This window comes from Chiloscyllium punctatum, chromosome 14 (assembly GCF_047496795.1).
Source record: "Chiloscyllium punctatum isolate Juve2018m chromosome 14, sChiPun1.3, whole genome shotgun sequence".
NCBI classification, from domain to species: Eukaryota; Metazoa; Chordata; class Chondrichthyes; order Orectolobiformes; family Hemiscylliidae; genus Chiloscyllium; species Chiloscyllium punctatum.
Window position 1 is genome coordinate 1,626,193 of NC_092752.1, and position 21,076 is coordinate 1,647,268.

Consider the following 21,076-nt stretch of genomic DNA (forward strand, 5'->3'; position numbering starts at 1 on the left):
TGTCCACCCTATCTAACCCTCTGATTATCTTATATATCTTTATTAAGCCACCTTTCAACCTTCTTCTCTCTAACGAAAACAGCCTCAAGTCCCTCAGCCTTTCTTCCATACCAGGCAACATCCTAGTAAATCTCCTCTGCACCCTTTCCAAAGCTTCCACATCCTTCGTATAATTAGGTGACCTGAACTGTACACAATACTCCAAGTGCGGCCACACTAGAGTTTTGTACAACTGTAGCATAACCTCATGGTTCTGGAACTCGATCCCTCTATTAATAAAAGCTAAAACACTGTATGCCCTCTTAACAACCCTGTCAACCTGGGTGGCAACTTTCAAGGATCTGTGTACCTGGACACCAAGATCTCTCTGCTCATCTACACTACCAAGAATCCTACCATTAGCCCAGTACTTTGCATTCTGGTTACTCCGACCAAAGTGAATCACCTCACACTTGTCCGCATTAAACTCCATTTGCCACCTCTCAGCCCAGCTCTGCAGCTTATCTATGTCTCTCTGTAACCTACAACATCCTTTGTCACTATCCACAACTCCACCAACCTTAGTGTTGTATGCAAATTTACTAACTTACCCTTCTACGCCCTCATCCAGGTCGTTTATAAAAATGACGAACAGCAGTGGACCCAACACTGACCCTTGCGGTAAACTACTGGTAACTGAACTCCAGGATGAACATTTCCCATCAACCACCACCCTCTGTCTTCTTTCAGCAAGCCAATTACTGATCCAAACTGCTATATCTCCCATGATCCCGCATTTTGTACATTTCCTCCGCATTTTGTACAATATTGAAGACTCTTAACAAAACTCACACCCAATAGGAAAAGAACTTGTAATTTAATAAGCTAAGTGGAATATGCATGAACAACCCTGATATATTTTCATGTTTACCACACTGAGCAGATTTTAATTTATGAAGCTTAGTCCTTTCATCTTGACTGTGCTGGAATGTGAATGTCTCATTACCCTTACAGGCTAGGAAAAAACTGGCATAGTAAGGAAGTTGGAAGATGTTTATGTGTGAGTGAGAGAGAGGAAACCTTCTTCTCTACATTACATTCACAGGCTGAAGGGTTGGAGAGAGCGAGAGAGAGAGCAAGAGAGAGAGCTGGTGCTACTACTCTGCGAATGGTTTTAAAACCTAAGCTCAAGCCTGGTTTGTAGGTATCTATGTTACAGTGTAACATTGATGCCATCGTTAATTAAGGGAATAATTTAAACTAAATTGTCTGTAAGAGTTTTATATTCCAGACTACCACAGAGTACGATCTCCGGGATGAACTAAGAGAGGCTCACAGGTCGAGTCCATCAGGGGTTCCCTGAGCCGTCTCGAATAGGTCCTTTAACAATAGCTCGTTGAAAGTGGAGTCGCAGGTAGATAGGATAGTGAAGGCGGCGTTTGGTATGCTTTCCTTTATTGGTCAGAGTATTGAGTACAGGAGTTGGGAGGTCATGTTGCAGCTGTACAGGATGTTGGTTAGGCCACTTTTGGAATATTGTGTGTAATTCTGGTCTCCTTCCTATCGGAAGGATGTTGTGAAACTTGAAAGGGTTCAGAAAAGATTTACAAGGATGTCCCCAGGGTCAGAGGGTTTGAGCTATAGGGAGAAGCTGAATAGGTTGGGGCTGTTTTCCTTGGAGCATCGGAGGCTGAGGGGTGACTTTATGGAGGTTTATAAAATCATGAGAGGTATGGATAGGGTAAATAGGCAAAGTCTTTTCCCTGGGGTGGGGGAGTTCAGAACTAGAGGGCATAGGTTTAGGTGAGAGGGGAAAGATATAAAAGAGACCTAAGGGGCAACTTTCGCACAGCAGGTGGTGGGTGTATGGAATGAGCTGCCAGAGGAAGTGGTGGAGGCTGGTACATTTAAAAGGCATCTAGATGGGTATATGAATAGGAAAGGTTTAGACGGATATGGGCCAAGGGCTGGCAAATGGGACTGGATTAGATTGGCATATCTGGACGGCATGGAGGAGTTGGACTGAAGGTTCTGTTTCCATGTTGTACATCTCTATGAGAGATCAAACCTGATCTTACCTCATACAAAGTAGGGTGGCTCTGACTGTAGCTCTAGAGTGAAACTCAAGGGATTATAGAATTAATACCAGCTATAGATTGGGAGTAATAAGCATAACATTGTGTGTGTAATTATATTACCATTGGTCATGAGATAAATTATTAGCTAGCTCTGTAGGGTAACTCACAGTTATGAATGTAGTTGCTGTGAATTACTATTACTTATTGGTGGAACCAAAGCTCACCCCTCCTCCAGTTTCTACTCCCTATTCATTCCTCCTGCACCTACCGTCTCTTTTTTTAAAATCTGCCCATGAGTGGCTTCCTAGCTATTTCTTGCACAATGACTGCAGGTGTAAAACTACAGGCAAAGATATGAGAATGTGAGGACTGCAAATGCTGGAGATCAGAGTCGAAGAGTGTGGTGCTGGAAAAGCACATCCGGTCAGGCAGCATCCAAGGAGCAGGAGAATCACGTTTCAAGCATGAGCTCTTCATCAGGGATCCTGAAAGACCACAAACTCGAAACGTTGATTCTCCTGCTCCTCAGATACTACCTGACCGGCTGTGCTTTTCCAGCACCACACTCTTTGACTACAGACAAAGATATTCAGCTCCTTTCTAAAGTAAATGTGGGTCAAACTTTATCCCAAACAGCATCGTGGGTGTACCTACAGCAGGTGGACTTGCAAGAATTCAAGAAGGTGAACTGGCCATGCTAAATTGCCCGTAGTCTTAGGTGCATTTGTCAGAGGGATCCAGGTCTGGGTGGGTTACTCTTTGGAGGGTCGGTGTGGACTGGTTGGGCTAAAGGGTGTGTTTCCACACTGTAGGGAATCTAATCTAAGGTGGCTCATGCCCACCTTAACACAAACAATTAGGGATGGGTAACCGAGAATGACCTTGACAACACAAAATAATTTTAAACTGCAGTAACATTTCCATGTGTTGTGTGACCAGACATTACATGATCAGACCTCACCTTGAACCTTCATCTAGGAATGAAGATTAACTATAAAATTATAGTGCCTGCACAAAACTAATTATTCCCCTCACTCACACATTCTTTTGGCACCTTGTTCAGCCATGTACAAATTTTACTTTTATTCAGGAGTCAGGGACTTGAAAGTGAATGCAGTCCTGCAACTATGGCATTATTTGAAAACAAGCGAGAGAATTTTCAGTGTGTCTTGACTCACGTGTATCAGCAAAACACCACGAAAAACAAATTAACTAAGCTTCATCTCTTGCTATTTGTGACAACTTGCATCGGCAAATTGGCCAACATGTTTTCCTACAGAGCTGTCACTTAATTTCAGAAAGAATTAATTGGCTTGCTACAATTTTGAGATTTAAAGGATTGTTATGGCTTGGATTTTGTTTTCTTTACTGATGGGAAGTGAACAGTCCTTGGGTAGCTCGGCTGCAGTCATTGGAAAGTTTTCTTTCCACTTCCCGTTGAGTCCAGTTTCGCTGGGAGTCCCTGATGTCACACTTAGTGTTAAAGGCAGCCATTCGTATCTCCCCTTTGGAGTTTAGCTCCTTTTGGTTTCACTAAGGTCAGAAGTCAAGTGGGCCTGACAGGATCCAAAGTGAGGTAAAAATAAAAACTGCAGATGCTGGAAACCAGAGTCTAGATTAGAGTGGTGCTGGAAAAGCACAGCAGGTCAGGCAGCATCTGAGGAGCAGGAAAAATCGACGTTTCGGGCAAAAGTCCTTCCTGATGAAGGGCTTTTGCCAGAAACGTTGATTTTACTGCTCCTCGGATATTGCCTGAACTGCTGTGCTTTTCCAGTACCACTCTAATCTAGAATCCAAAGTGAGCATTATGAACTGCTTACAAGTGACAGCTTAATTGATAGTTCTTTTAGTCACTTTACTAATGACTAAGAATAAACTAATGCGGTGGTATTTGACATGGGCTAACTCTGTTTTGGTTTTGTGTACAAAACATATCTGGGCAATTTTCTAACATGTTGTCAGAGCCCTTAGTCTTCAGCCACTTCTGGGTCTCGCATGCAGTAAACAAAATTGGCTAAAGACTGGCAACTGTGAAGCTTGGGTCCTTAGGAGGAGGCTGTGATGGATCACCCACCTGGCATTTCTGCCTGAGGATGAATCCAAAAGGACTCAACTTCAATTTTTGTTGCATCAAATTTAAGGATATTTGTGTAGCTTCCTCCTCCAGTGAGTTCTTTAATTATTCACTATCATTCACAACTGGATGTGGCCATATAGTGGTGCTTAGATCTCATCCACTGGTAGTGGGATCACTTACCCTGTCTGTATGAGATTGCTTATTATGCAGTTTGCATGCAAGTAGTCATGATTTAGAGATGCCGGTGTTGGACTTGGGTGTACGAAGTTAAAAATCACACAACACCAGGTTATAGTCCAACAGGTTTAATTGGAAACACACTAGCTTTTGGAGCAACACTCCTTCATCAGGTGATAGTGGAGGGCTCGATCGTAACACAGAATTTATAGCAAAAATTTACAGTGTGATGTAACCGAAATTACACATTGAAAAATTGATTGTCTGTTAAGCTTTTCATCTGTTAGAATACAGTGATAGTTTCACTTCTTTCATATGTAAATCACAAAACCTTTTTTTTAAAAGTTGCATTCTCGGGTTAGCTGTTAACAATGGTGATAGCTAGACAATATGTTGAAGGTGTTGGCCCCCTGTGTTCTCTGTCTATGCCATGATGTTTAGATTGATTCTAATCTAAAAAGTGAGATTACAGAGTTTTACATAAATTCATGCAGTTTTTGAGCTCAGAGTTCTACATGAATGTATGCAGTTTTTGAGCAAAGTACAATGTAACTCTGCAAGTACAAATTCACCCCACAAAATATATGTGTGCATGTGGGTCTTTATCTGTCTGTGTGTCTGTCTGGGGTGGGGGTTGTAAATGTGAGAAAGTGTGTGTGTGTGTGTGTGTGTGTGTGTGTGTGTGTGTGTGTGTGTGTGTAGTGAGTGTGTGTGTGTGTGTGTGTGTAGTGAGTGCAGAGTGCTTTAAGTCTGTGAGGGAGTGCATGTGTGAGTGTGGGAGTGTGTGTGTCTATAAGGGCATGTGTGGGTGTCTGTGTGCGCGTCTGTGTGTACCTGTGTCCGTGTGTATGTGAGAGTGTGTGTGTGTGTAGGAATATCTGTGTGTGTGTAGTGCAATGGTGATCACCTGTAATGTGACATGAACCCAAGGTCCCGGTTGAGGCCCTCCCTATGGGTACCAAACTTAGCTATCAGTCTCTGCTCGGCCACTTTTCTCTGCTGCCTGTCCCGAAGTCCACCTTGGAGGATGATCACCCGAAGGTCCGAGGTCGAATGTCCTGGACCACTGAAGTGTTCCCCAACAAACCTGTTGGACTATAACCTGGTGTTGTGTGATTTTTAACTTTGCATGCAAGTAGTTTTCCTTTAGTTCCAACAGGTTGACATCTCATTTTTGGGTGTGTCTGATGTTGTTCCTAGCATGCTGTTCTGTATTTGTCATTGAAACAAGGTTGTTCCCTGGTTGGAATGTAATGGTAGAATGGGGGATGCGCCAAGTCATGAAGTTATGGAGTGTGTTAAGTACAAATCTGCTGCTGATGAGGGCCCAAAGCACTCCGTAGATTCCCAATCTTCTGATGTTTTATCTTCATGAGTTCAGTCTCATACAGAGTGATAACAGTGCCACAGAACACAACAAAGAGTAACCACGACTGAAGCTGGGATTTTGCCTCCACGAACACTACAAGATAGTCAGCCCGACCAGTATTGTCCCAGACACATGCACCTACAAGAAGACTGGGGAGGAGGTCAAATAGGATGTGTCCCTTTGTTGATTCCCTCACACTGCCTATTGCTGACTCAGTCCAGCAGTCTTGAATTGAAGAGACACATCTTGCAGAAATCTCAGGATTCCAGGAGATCCATCCTGGAATCTCGAGGATTTGGGAACCTGTCTGGAAACTAACAGGAGCATCCAACAGCAGTCACTTCAGGTTACCACTTAGAATAACGGGGCATAAACCATTTGGAGACTGGAACGAATATGGATTGTTTGCCAATAAGGACTGTAATTTCTGTAGAGAATACAATGGGAGGAAAGCATAAAAGAGGATGTTGCTTTCTGTGATTTAAAGTTGCCATGCAAGTGGTATTTAGCTGATGGCTCTTTTTGGCCATTTATTATAATAAAAGTTGTCGTGTTATCCTTTTCAACTATTAACTGAAGTTCAAATTCAATTTGTTTTAAAATTATCAGTTTCTACAGATTGTAATAGGCTCTACTGCATTCTAGGAATGTTCTAAGGTTTTGGAAGATATTGTATAAATGTAGCTCTTCAGATTTTCCTGCCCACATACATACCTTTCAAGAATCTCAGTGACTGTTCAGCTCAAGTATCATGGAATGGTAAATGACTCGGCACAGACTATAATGTCTCAATCTTTCAAAAGTAAAAAAGAGTAACATTACTCAACTCATTTTTTTATTCCATCACAAAAACTCACACTGAATATCTCTCCCATACCTTCCAGTGGCAACTCACTGCAGACATTGGTATTGAGAAGTGTAAAATTTGTCTTTAAACATTTAGACTAAAATGTAATGTTGAATTATAGAACACAATTGCTGCACACTAGAAAATAGATGGGACAGACAGGGAGGCTCAGAAAAAGGGGGGCTCCCAAGGTACACAGAAGATAAAAACATCTGTGTTCACTAAGTGATAACAGGATGCTGTAAGGTAATTAAGAACATTTGCCTTAACATCAGTGAATCTGTGTAAACAGGACACCAAATGATAACATTCATGGCTGTTCCCTTGTGAAATTAATGAGTGTTTGATTCTGACCCTGAAACGAAACTCGGTATGATTAAAAGCCTTGTAATTGACGGTCAGGTCCTATCAATTATAATGGATTCTTATTACCCCTTGCAAGCTAGGCAAACACAGAGGGAAAACATCTTTGCTGTTACAAGTCCCTGACTTGAGAGTTCAAAAGGACGCGAGAGAGAGAGAGAGACAGAGACCATTTTAGTGCTGAGGCTGTTGAAGCCAGTAGAAAATTAACTCTTAGTGCTTACCCGTTATGGACTGAATTTAATTGCATTTTGGGACTTTATGATGATATTGAGTAGCCATTACTGGTTATTAAATACAAACTCTGTAAAAGGCAATATTGATGAAGCCTGAACTTACTTGCTGTTCTTGCAGACCGCTCTACAGACCTTACAGACTGCCCCACTGTCAATTCTAACTAATCAGATCTTATGTCTTATTTGAATTTGAATTTGAACCACAACTCTGAAAAGAAAGCATGTTAATTCAAAGATAATGAGTCAGTTTAAATGCAACCTTATGGTAACATCTCAGCCTCAGGTACAGAATGATTCAGTGCTTAAAAAGCAGGAGTCTGCTCCTAGCTTCGAAATTATTTGAGGCCTAATATTGAAGGAAATTCTGGCACAACATGTCAGGATGCCATTTTATGGTCAAAGATTTTCCGTCCTTGCTAAGAAGCCATTTTGTAAAACAATTGTATCTGACATGTGAGCTGTTACAAGGTTACCTTATGAACTCTCCAATTAGCTCAGCTTAGTACCTTTTTATGATGGGTGTTTATCTCACTAGCAAGAACCTAACTCAGCTGGCTATGTTTTTCCCACCTGATGAATGGCTTAGGGCCTGTAGGAGTGATTAGTCAAGCATACACAGACCTGTCAATTAACTTTTCTTCCTTACAAATTATTGTCTTTCACTGTTAACTGTCTAATTAAGAACATGCAACGTTTTCAGAAATTTTTGTATAAAAGGAAACCACTTTGTATCAGTTAATCAGAGTAGCCTGGTAGAGCACTTGAAGAGCTGGTACCCTACTCTCCTAGGTTACTAGAGCCTAGGTATTTTAGCTTATAGTATCAGTGTTATGTTGTAACAGTGATGCTATTGGTAAATAAAGGGATAACTAAAATTAAACTAAACAGTCTGTAAGAGGTTTTTTTTATTCCAGAATTCCAAAGAGTACGATCTCTAGGACGGACCGTGAGAGACTTACAGGTCTGAGTCCACAAGGGATTCCCTGGGCCATCTCAAATCAGTACTTTAACAGTATAGCTCCAATAGTGGCCAACTCACTGCAGACATTGGTATAGCTCCAAAAGCAGATCATCTGCCTACTCTCCCAACTGGTGAGAATTTTAAAAAACATGAAAACAGACAATAAAAATAAATAAATCTGATCCATTTGGAGTCAAGCAGTTTAAGTAGAACTATGACATCATCCTAGTGTCTAGAATTTATTTTGCAGGTTCAACTTGGGAAAGTAACTACAAAGTCAGTAAATATTATGGTGCAACATTTTAATTAGACACTTATGCAAGGACGTGAAACAAATTTATCATCCCAAAATATACATTTAATTGGAAAAGTTCAGGCATGGAACAATATTTGTTTATTTGGTGCAGTTTAACTGTATTAATATCAATTACATGTAAATGTCCAAAATATTGTCCAATTGCAGATCTGTGCAATTGCAACAACACTCCAGATATTCCACACCATGTAGAACAAAGCAACCTGCTTGATCAGCATCCATCGTCAAATTAAACATTCGCTCTCTTCTTCCAAAACACTGTGACAACAGTATGGACCATATACAAACTGCAATGTTGTAAGTCACAAAAACTCCTTCATTCGCATTTTCCAAACTCATGATCACTGCCATATAGGAGATCAAGAGATGGAAATACCATCACCCACAAGTTCTCCTTTAAGACACAAACCATCTGGAAATATGATGCTGTGCTGTCATTGTTGCTGGGTTGTAGCTCGAACTCCCTGCCTCACAGCACTGTGGCCATACCTACACTAAATGGACTGCAGTGACATAGGCAACTAATAGTGGTCATGCCAGCAACACCACAGCCCCAAACAAAAATAAAAATCACAGTTTGTCTCAGGAAAAAGCCTTTCAAATTCAAGAAGATATTTATAGATAAATTACATGTAAAGATAATGTAAGCAGATCGATTACCAGAATATTGCTCCAATTCCTTTAGTTTCTCTTCATTTATATCAGTAGCAATAACCCTGGCACCTTCCTTTCCAAATGCCTTAAAATTGAAAAGAGAAAGGGGAAAATCATTCTGACAGTTTTGTCTGGATTATAGATTATCTTTTTTTTTGTGTTGCTCTAAATTCAAAAGCATGTAAAAAAATAAACTAATGCAATTTCTCAAGTAGGGAGCTTTACAGATCGATCAATGTGTGGCCTGGATTTTATTTAATGAACATTATATGTCACTAATGGTTTACCTGAGAAGATAATGACTTTTAAGGAAAGTCTAAGTCCACACTTTTAGGGACAGCTTAATTTCAGTTGGCCAAACATCATATAATTTTCAGCCCACTAATGATAAGCTCCCTGTATGCACTTGCAATTAACCCATAATTAATCCCAGCAGCTCCAGAGATGTATAAGAACATCTTTGAACAGGTTGTTAAGAATGTTATAAATGTATATCACCTGTAATCGTGTTCCATTAGGTCTCAATCATCTTTTCAAACCTTATTAGATGATAATTACTAACAGTATACTATATGAATCTCAATATTAAAATGTGAAATCAACAGAAACTTCCAACATATGAGTAGACAAATTAGGCGCTACTGAAATGTTTCGACCCTCGAGCCTAATGTTCCAATCTGTGGGATCATGGCTGATTGGAGTACTCCATATCGTACACATTAAAACAGAAAACTTACAATTGCACATGCTCGCCCAATGCCTTGTGCTGCTGCAGAGAGTACAATCACTTTTCCATCAAGTCGACCCATCTCCCTAGCTGAAGAAAACAAGAAATTACGCTCAGATGAAGATTTTCTTCTTGTCAACAGAACAGTGATACTTTTATACAACAGCAGTGGTGGTGTTGAGCTGCTTTTGAGCAACTGCAGTCTCATTAAAATTGGGAATGCTCTGAAGGCTGGAATTAAACCTGCATAGATATTTAAGGGTCATGGGGTTGGAGGAGATCACAGTGATGAGGAGGAGGAGGAGCAAGGCCACGGAGGGATTTAAACTAAAATAACATTTTAAAATTGAGACATTGTTTAAGCAGGATCTAATGGAGGTCAGGGAGAAGGGTGATAAAGGGAACAAGATGGGTGTTCCAACTTTCCAAATATTCAAAAATCCAAAATTCACTTTTCCTTGCAAGTGTACACTATGCTGACAGTTTTCAGAATGTTTCCACTATAACTGTTCTCCCACAAACACAAACTTTATGACTGCACAACTGAGCTTTTCTCAGTTCAGATATTGTTGTCAATTCTGTGCTCACCCTGAAGCTATGGATAGGAATTTTTCAAAACATTGAGATTTTTTTTTCAGTAAATGTTTTCAGCAAATTTATTTTCCAAGCTGAGAAATCAGCCTTGAACAAAAATGGGTGTACTGCTGCCTGTGCATGAAGCTTTACACCAAGTAAGATTTGTGAAAATGTGGATCAGTGATACGATAGCTTTATCCAATTGGGAAGGTATACTTCAGATCTGTAACTGTTATCCCATGCAGCAATCAGCAGGTTCTCCGATCTAAATAACGATGTTGAAATCAGAGGTCCACAGGTGGCATATATGAGTTTACATAGGCTGGACAAGCCTCAGCTGGCAGTATTTATAAATATGGGGTTTGCTGAAGAACAGCCCAGCTTTCTACAATTTCACTCTGGGTGTCCTGATCAAGAAAACCCTGATGCCTGTTATTCAACAAACTAAGGTATCATTACAGAAACCTATCGCTATCATTACTGACAGTGAGCCAAAGTTGGGATCAGAAATGAAATTAAATGGATTATATAAAGCTGATGACAACTTTCTGGAATTCTGGAAAATTGATTGCTTCAATCAGCTGTTCAGCTGCTCCAGAAACTGTAAAAAAGCATTCTAGACTGAAATCTCTTGTTTAGCGAGCAATCTGCTGGAAAAACACTTTTTTTTTAAAAAAAGCAAAAGCTCATGTATCAAAATATTAGTGGAAGTGAATGATAGTCTCAACTCACATACCTTGGGCTAGTTTTGGAATTTGGCCATTCTCGCAGAAATGTTGCTGCAGCTAAACAATTCTGAACTGTAACCAAGCTGGATATAATGTCCGTAAGTCAGACTGCTCTTTATAAACCAACTGTCGCAACAACATATCATGACCCTGCATTACTTAAGAAATCATTGGACTTTTAATTACGACGTGGATTTTTTTAGAAAGAGGATATATAGCCAAAAGAAGACCATAGATATAAATTCAGTGGCTGCCCAGAGAGGTATACTGGAACGTCATGGCTGAAGGTACCAAGGGCAATTCAAACAGCAATCCTTCAGCAGATAGAAAGGCAACACAAAACACAATAGACTGTGATCCCCAACAGCTCCAGAGATATCACGAGGCTGACTAATACCCTCCACCTCCACAAAATTCCCATCATTGTTTTAGTCACTTGTGTGATATGGGTTCACTGATTGGGCCAACATTTTTTGCGTGTCCCTAGTTGCCCCCTTGAGAAGGTGGGGGTGAGCTGCCTTCTTGAACCAGTGCAGTCCATGTGCTGTAAGTTGAACCACAATGCCAATAGGAAGGGAATTCTAGTATTTTGACACAATGACAGTGAAGGAACAGCGATATATTATGGTGAGTGGCTTGGAAGGTAACTTGCAAGGGGTGGTGATCCCATGTATCTGCTGCCCTTGTCCTTCTAGATGGAAGTGATTGTTGGTTTGGAAGGTGCTGTCTAAGGATCTTTGCTGAATTTCAATAGTGCATTTGTAGATAGCATCACACAGCTGCTACTGAGCGTCAGTGGTGGAGGGAGTGGATGCTTGTGGATGTGGTACCAATCAAGTTAGCTGCTTTTTCCTGGATGGTATCAAACTTCTTGCGTTGTTGGAGCTGCTCCCATCCAGGGCAAGTAGGGAATATTCCATCACACTCCTGACTTGTGCCTTGCAGATGGTGGAAAGTTTGGGGGGTGTTAGGAGGTGAGGTACCCACCACAGTACTCCTAGCCTCTCACCTATTCTTGTAGCCCTTGCATTTATATAGCTTATCAAGTTCAGTTTCTGGTCAATGATAATTCCAAGGATGTTGATAATGGGGGAAATCAATGATGGTAACATGAATTAATGTCAAGGGGTGGTGGTTAGATTGTCTCTTATTGGAGATGGCCATTGCCTGGCAATTGTGTTGTACAAATGTTTCTTGTCACTTGTCAGCCCAAACCTGGATATTATTGCACATCTTACTGCATTTGTACACAGACTGCTTCAGTTACTGAGGAATTGTGAATGGTCCATTGCCCAGTAATCGGTAAACATTCCCACTTTTAACCTTATGATGGAGAGAAGGCAGCTTGGTCCAGGACACCACCCTGAGGAGCTCCTGCAGAAATGTCCTGGAACTGGGATGACTGACCTCCAACAATAACCACAACCATCTTCCAATGTGCCAGGTATGACTCCAAACAGTGAAGAGTTTGCTCCCTGATACCCAATGACTCCAGTTTTGCTAGGGCTCCTTGATGCCACACCCAGTTAAATGTCAAGGGCTGTCCCTCTCCCCTCCCCTCTGGAATTTAGCTTTTTTGTCCATGTTTGAACCAAGGCTGTAATGGGGCCTGGAACTGAGTGGCCCTGGGGGAACCCAAAGTGGACGTCACTGAGCAGGTTATTGCTGAGCGGTTGCTGCTTGATAGCTCTGTTGATGACACCTTCCATCACTTTACAGTTGATCGCAAGTGGACTGATGGGGCAGTAATTGGCTGGATTGGATTTGTCCTGCTTTTTGTACGTAGGACATACCTGGGCAATTTTCAATATTGTCAAATAGATAGAATTTTTATAATATGGTAGCAGGCTATTCTGCCCATCGGATCCACACCAACCCTCTGAACAGCATCCTGCCCAGACCCTATTCTATCCTCCTATCCTATCCCTGTAACCCTACATTTCCCATGACTAATCCACCTAATCTGCAAACCTTTGGACTGTGGGAGGAAACTGGAGCACCCGGAGGAAACCAGTGCAGACATGGTAGAATGTGCAAACTCCACACAGATGGATGTTCTTCCAGAACGCTTTTGACAAAGTTCCATACAAGCTACTGTACTGGAAGAGTTGACAAGAGGATGCAAATGCTTCAGCCTTATCTTTTGTATGATATGTTGGGCATTCCATCATTAAGAATGGGGATATTTGTGGATACTTCTCCCTCTGCTGAATTATTTAACTGTCCACCACCATTCACAACTGGATGTGGCAGGAATGCAGAGCTTAGATCTCATCTGTTAGTTGTGGGATCACTTTGCTCTATCACTTGCTGCAGATGCTATTTGACATGCAAATAGTCCTGTTTTGTAGCTTCACCAGGTTGACATCTCATTTTCAGGTATGCCTAATTCTGTTCCTGGCATGCCCTCCTGCATTCTCCAATTAACCAGGGTTGATCCTCAAGCTTGATGGTAATGGTTGAGTGGGAGATATGCTGGGCCAAGAGTCTCCAAATTTTGCTGGAGTACAATTCTGCTGATGATGATCACACAAAACAGCTCTTTGATGCCCAGAGTTGAGTTCCGAGATCTGTTTGAAGTCTATGCTATTTAGCACGGTGATAGTACCAAACAACACGATGGAGGGTATTCTCAATGTGAAGCTCTTCACAAGGGCTGTGTGGTGGTCACTCTTATTGATACTGTCGTGGACAGATGAACCTGGAGCTGGCAGATTGGTAAGGATGAGGTCAAGTAAGCTTTTCCCTCTTGTTGGTTCCCCCGCCGCCTGCCATACCAGTCTAGCAGCTATATCTTTTAGGACCCGACCAGCTCGATCGGTAGTACTGCTGCTGGTGATGGACGTTGAAATCCCCCACCCAGAGAACATTCTGTGCCCTTGGCATCCTCAGTTGGCATCCTCATCAAGGGCTCAGTTGTTCAACATGGAGGATTACTGATTCATCAGCTGAGGTAGGATGGTATGTGACAACGCGACCAAGAGAGTATGAATGGTAATATGCTAGTGTGGACGAGTGTGCTGCAGAGGGCTTGAAGACAGTCTTTTGACACCCCTGTGCTGCAGATAAAACAAATTCCTTTACTCACTGAGCACTGGAAGCCAACAGACTGTTGATGCTGCTATTAAGAAGGAAATGGGGCAAAAGCCTGTCAGCCAACTGCAGAACCAAGAATCTTGAGATTCAGAGCCAAGACTGTGGAAGGGATTGCTGCATTTTCTTTTTAAAAAGCAGGTTAGTGACTATCATCGTATGTGCAGTTTATACTGCTGCTTGTTCAAGCAATGGGGAATGGTTACTGCAGATCAGCTGGTACCAGGGCTATGTACAGAACGGGATTCAGCCAGTAACAGTTAGCTGGTTGGTCTGTGGAGATGTGGGGAGCTGTTAATGACAATGGCTTTCTGCCTGCCAATAACCATGTGACTGGTTCTCAGACAGCCAAACGGCCTGTGGTTGTGAATGACATGTGTGTGTTGTAGGAGCACAAGACATATGTTTAAAATGCACCAATTACCCTGAAACATGTTTTGCTGCCCATTAGCAGAATACATTGGAAGTGGTCAAACAGGATCAGAGTGAAGTTCAGTCAGGTGAATTTTAGGTCTCCATAGCAATGTCTGTAGAAGCACAAACCTCTTATGGCACAGAAGGAGGCTATTTAGCTCATCATTCCTGCACCAGTTCATGACAAGCAAAAATCTAAGCTGGAGATGTTTATTGCTCAAGGCACCATTTGGACCATGGTTCAATTTCAGGCTGTTTCATGTTTATAAGTATGCCTATGTGTCACTTTTGTCAAGTTAAAATAGTAATTTTCATTCGTACAGCAGTTGTAGAAAATATCCTAAAGAGTAATCAGAATAAAATCAAAGGAAGATTATTTTGCAAGGTGATCAAAAGTTTGGACAAAAATATGCATTTTGAGAAGATGTTAAAAGCCAGAATTTAAGAGCATGGGGTCCTGACACTGAAAGCTTGAAATGGTGACGTGAATGGATAAGGCAAATGTAGAAAATGCCTAAAACAAGGGCAAAGGGTCTATAGGATTGGAAGGTGATAGGTGGGGCAAGGCCATAATAGAGATTTGAATACAAGAATGAGACCTGAAATATTAATATGTCTATACAGAAGTTGCCAGATCTGAGTCCTTACAGCATTTTCTCTTTTCAATTCAATAATTCCAGCATCCAAAACATTTTGTGTCCGTTCCTGTAGCAGAAACCAGGTTTAGTAGTCCTTGAGAATAAAAGCACATCTAATTGAGCAATTTAAACACGATAAAATGATTGATAGAATTAGTGCGGAGAAATAATTTCCTCTGTTGAAGTAAAATCAGAAGTTTTTAAGACTGAGATCACAATGTGACTTTTGCTTGGTAAAGGTAATGAGTACCAGTTAAAGGTGGGTAAATGGCATTGAGGTACAAATCTAATGGACCATGAGAAAAGGAAGCATCATGGCAAGTTATTATCATACAAGTGTATCCTAATTTTGCGAATGAAATAAATTGCTCCCTAAAACCTCTCTCTTTGTCCAAGCCCATCTAACCTACACCACTCCATTATTGTCCGTATGTCCATCCAATGACCATATAAATGCCCTTAAAGCTGGTGAGTGTACTACTGTTGCAGCCAGTGTATTTCACGTCCCTACTACTCTCTGAATAAATAAACTACCTCAGACATCCGTCCTATTTCTATCACCCCTCAATTTAAAGCTATGCCCCCTCGTGATAGACATCACCATCCAAGGAAAAAAGCTCTCACTGTCCACCCTATCTAACCCTCTGATTATCTTACATGTCTCAAATAAGTCACCTCTCAACCTTCTTCTCTCTAAAGAAAACAGCCTCAAGTTCCGCAGCCTTTACCCATAGGATCTCCCCTCCATACCAGGCAACATCTTCGCTAATCTCCTCTGAACCTTTTCCAAAGCTTCCATATCCTTCCTATAATGCAGCGACAAGAACTGTACACAATACTTCAAATGCAGCCACACCAGAGTTTTGTACAGCTGCAGCATGACCTCATGGCTCCAAAACTCAATCCCTCTACCAATAAAAGCTAACACACCGTATGCCTTCTTAACAACCCTATCAACCTGGATGGCAACTTCCAGGGATCTATGTACACGGACACAGAGATCTCTTTGTTCATCTACTCTACCAAGAATCTTACCATTAGCCCACTATACTGCATTCTCGTTACTCCTTCCAAAGTGAATCACCTAACACTTTTTCACATTAAACTCCATTTGCCACCTCTCAGCCTTGCAGCTTATCTATATCTCCCTGTAACCTGTAAAATCCTTCAGCACTGTCTACAACTCCAACGACTTTAGTGTCATCCGCAAATTTATTAACCCGTCCTTCTACGACCTCATCCAGGTCATTTATATAAATGACAAACAGCAGTGGTCCCAAAACAGATCCCTGCAGTACACCACTAGTAAATGAACTCCAGGATAAACATTTCCCATCAACCATCACCCTCTGTCTTCTTTGAGCTAGCCAATTTTTGATCCAAACTGCTAAATCACCCTCAATCCCATTTTCTGCAATAGCCCACCATGGGAAACTTTATGAAAATCCTGACTGAAATCCATATACACCACCTCAACTGCTTTACCCTCATCCACCTGTTTGGTCATTATCTTAAAGAACCCAAAAGTTGGGAGATTATAAACTATAAATAAACTATGATATAGCTTTAGCGCAAATATAGAATAAAGTCATCATGGTTAAAGCACAGGAAGAAGCTGCTTGACCTGTCACATTGTGTCAGTTCAATGTAGGAGCAACTTCCAATCCCTCACCTTTTCCCCAAACACCTGCTAATTTTTTTTCTTTACAGATAATTATCTATTCTGTTTTGGGAGCTTCTCTATTGACCACCTTCCACTCCACATTCAGGCAGTATGCTCCAGACCAGCCCTGTGACAAGTATTTTTCCTCACGTCATCATTGCTTCATTTGTCAATTATCACAATTCTGTACCATCTGGTTCCTAATCCTCAGTGGGATCTGTTTCTCATGAGAACAGTCCCAGCTTCTCCAATCTATCCAATAACTTAAAGATTCTCATCTTTGGAGCTGTTGTCATGACTACTTTTCATCCTCAAATTCTTCCAGAACTAGACACAATAGTCCAGGCTGTCCCCTTAGTCCCTGAATCGGTGTAACTTGACACTCCATCTGAAGTATTGTATCACCTTCCTCCAATCTATTTCAGTCTCATTTTAAATCTTTAATGGAACATGCCTCAGTATTTAACAATCCATTGTCGCTTGAATTTTTGTTCAGATTAATCATAAATAAAATTCAAATCATGTGATGATTACTGAAAGTAACTAATTTTACAATAAAGTTACACTGCTCATACCCCTTTCTAAATACAATATGACACAATCACCATCAGTAGATTTTCTACAAATCTCTGTTTTAATGAATGACAGTACAGTATAGGAAAAATGCAAAGGGTCAAATGATAAAAAGTAAAAGTTCAGCAGTTAATATGAAATCAGCAACAGGACAACAGATTGCCACATCCCTGGAATCTCCTCCTAGTTTAAGACATAACTGAATGTTTTTGTCAGTGCCAGTGTCCCTGAAAAATTCAATACCTAAACCTCACCCATATTCTCCATTTCAGTTTAACATTAAGAGCCTGATTTTGTTCCCAGATCAGGAGCACAGAGATGGGACATTCCCCAGTCCTGCTAATGTGATCCAGGAGAAACTCAATTGAAGTGGTAATTTTCTTTGTGTTGGGGTAGTGGGATTGCCTGGGAGACCCTCTGGCAAAAATGGATGGAGGCTACACCCTGTGGATGTGGGCTTAGTGTAATGTCTGCCTCTCTACGCTCAGAGACTGCTGCAGTTTAATAAGAACCGAAACAACTCTCCAGCTTCGCTCCTCCCACTATCCCACATAGTCCCCACGTCACACTCATGCCACCTCATAACCTCCTTGGGTGGCACGGTGGCACAGTGGTTAGCACTGCTGCCTCACAGCGTCAGAGACCTGGGTTCAATTCCCACCTCAGGCGACTGTCTGCATGGAGTTTGCACATTCTCCCAGTGCCTGCGTGGGTTTCCTCCGGGTGCTCCAGTTTCCTCCCACAGTCCAGGTTAGGTGAGTTGCCCATAGAGGTGCTAAATTGCCCATAGTGTTAGGTGAAGGGGTAAATGCAGGGGAATGGGTCTGGGTGGGTTGTGCTTCGGTGGGTTGGTATGGACTTGTTGGGCTGAAGGGCCTGTTTCCACACTGTAAGTAAGTAATCTAATCCTTTCCCCCATGGCCCCCTTATCCACCCATAGCTCCTTATAACCCTAACCACACTGGCATTTTATAGTCTCCATGCTAACCTATGCCCTTGTATCCATTTCCCTTGTCTTTTCATAGCTCCTGTAATACCAACTCCTGCCAATCTATATCTGTAACCAACCGCCTCTTATATCCAGCCACCAACTACATTACAAATGCTGCTCCCTCCATACTTCATGTCAGCTCTGATGAAGAGTCATCTAGACTTGAAACGTTATCTTCCTCTCTCTCTCTCTCTCTCTGGATGCTGCCTGAGCCTCTTTGATCTCCAGCATTTGTTGTTTTCAGTACAGATTCCGTAGTAATTCGCTCCTATCCTTTACACTGTCCCCTCCAAGCAAGTTTATCCACCATTCACCACAGGAAAACCTCAGGATTTCCATACTGAAATAAAGTTATTCTGCTGATGAGGGTCATTGTTTTAAGAAGGAGGCTTTAAAAAAAAGTTAAAAATGCATTCGATAATCTCTTACAGAAACAAACATTTATATTTTACATTGTTTGATTATTCCAATGAACTTACGCACTTTAGGTACATTCATGTGTAATTTTCTCAACGTTAAAAGCCACTTGAATGTCAGTCGGGAGGTACCTGGCGGAGTTTCTGCCGTGCTGAATACCTGGGCCTTAAGTCTTGGAAAGAGACATATGCATGACCATGTTGGCGTCCACAGTAATTCACTTGGCCAAAGGGTACAGCGCTAAATACTGCACTCTGCTCTCAACACTCCCCAGACTTTGCAATCATCACGATGGCGCTAGAAAACAAAAGGCTGGAAAGCCGGCATTTGCTATAATTTAATTTATAATTAAGGGTGGTTACTCTTTTCAACAGAACCCGAGGTTTCCAGAGCAGTGAATAATTTTCCCATTCCTTACCGTACGCTCTGAGAGGTAATTCAATTTTCCAACTTTCTTCCCTCAAGAACTACGGCGCTAACGTGGAATTTGTACGTGGGTTTGATGAGGGAGCAGATTTCTATAAACTACAGAACCCACCAATCCTTGCGCCTACATCCGCTCTCAGACATTCTGTATGTTTTACATAGACTCATTCTACAGCATCTGTGCTGTCAAGTGAGCTGCTTCCGCAGAAAGCGCTGGCTGGAGACAGAACCACAACAGCCACTAAATGAAAATTCGTTTCAGTTCCAGACCAATAAGACCGACGCCATTTAAAAATCGGAAGGTCATGTTATATCCTTTTGCCTTTCCCAAATAACTTTCACATTCATCGTACAATATAAACCGGGGCCATTCTGCCTCAACCTGATCATTGAATCATTCAATTCCCCTAGACACTTAAACAAAATAATCTGTGTATGCATTCAATTTTGACAAACCTGCTGGTGTTTTGAGGATGTCACTAGCCAAACAGATAAAGGATACCAGCCGGTTTGGTGTATTTAGATCTTCAGGCTTTTGTTCAGGTCTTTTAAAATTAAACAACTTTGGAGCATAAGGGATATGGAATGATATACTGGGATATGGAATTATGTATATGGGATATGGAATGATATATGGGATATGGAATGATATATGGGATATGGAATGATGTTCTGGCATGAACTGAGGCAGAAAGCAGAGAAAAGAATAAACAGATCATTCTCAGATTGGTAGACTGAGTCAGTGGGCGAGATACAACTGTTGGAATAAATTGTATTTCCAAAAAGTCTTTGAAAAAGAACACTTTAGGATATAACTAAAAATATTTGATTAGTACCATGTGGTAGATTTTGGACAAAAGACAGAAATGGGGAAATTGGGCCAAATAGCAGAATGTATGATTAGCAGGCGACAGAACAGAAAACAGGATTATAGGTTTTGATATTAGTTATTCAGTTTGATAAACTGTGTTCCACAGATCTTACTAACAATTTGGATTCTGGAATTGGTAATGTTATTTCAAAATGTGTGGACATGTGAAATAAATTGGGGCCTGTAGCTGATGCATAGAATAACACTGATACAGGAAGGCAATAATAGAATAGATATGTAATTGCCAAATGAACTTCAACATCAATAAATATCAGCTGGTACAATTTGGTGGCTCGAGGGCACATACAAAATGTATACATCTCAATAAGATAGAGAAACAGAGACCTGGGTTTACACGTCATTAAATCTAGTAATGCAAGTTAATTAGGCCATTTTAAGAAAAATACAACATAGCACCAGTATTCATTTCTATGGGGTGGTAAAGCAGAAAAGCAAACCCAGAGGGATACTAGGATCAAGTGTGGAAGTGGGACTAACTGGATTGCTCTGTGACAGCCTTGTTGGATTTGAAAGGCTGAATGGCCTCCCTCAGACTTGTAAATAACTCTTTGACTGTATGACTCAAGTTCACCTTAACCACCTCCGACACCTCCCTCCCCTTCCTCGACCTCTCCATCTCCATTTCTGGTGACTGACTCAACACAGGTATCTACTGCAAATCCACCAACTCTCACAATTACCTGGACTACACCACCTCCCACCTCCCCTCTAAAAATACAATACCTTCCTCCCAATTCCTCTGTCTCTGCTGCATCTGCTTCCAGGAGGACCAATTCCACACCAGAACATCCCAGATGGTCTTCTTCTTCAAGGACTGCAATTTCCCCTCCCATGTGGTTCCCCCCCCCCAGCACATTTCCTCCACTAGCTGCATCTCTGCC

General features: G+C 41.5%; 1 protein-coding gene across 7 annotated transcripts in view; it reads right to left on the reverse strand.

Annotated features, from left to right (window-relative positions):
• The window catches only part of bdh2 (3-hydroxybutyrate dehydrogenase, type 2), a 95,050-nt gene extending 75,634 nt beyond the window's left edge, over positions 1–19,416 (reverse strand). For 2 of the 7 annotated variants that reach the window (XM_072583720.1, XM_072583719.1), the window contains exons 1-4: positions 19,296–19,407; positions 18,940–19,189; positions 9,795–9,874; positions 9,064–9,142 (exon numbers count right to left, since the gene is read on the reverse strand). In XM_072583720.1, coding sequence (XP_072439821.1) covers positions 9,064–9,142; positions 9,795–9,874; positions 18,940–18,958 — 178 coding nt within the window. In that variant the 5' untranslated portion in view covers positions 18,959–19,189; positions 19,296–19,407. Of the gene's footprint in view, positions 1–9,063; positions 9,143–9,794; positions 9,875–18,939; positions 19,190–19,295 lie in introns of all 7 variants that reach the window. The other 5 variants (XM_072583724.1, XM_072583721.1, XM_072583723.1 and 2 more) reach the window with 5 other exon arrangements.
• Between the last annotated feature and the right edge of the window lie 1,660 nt (positions 19,417–21,076).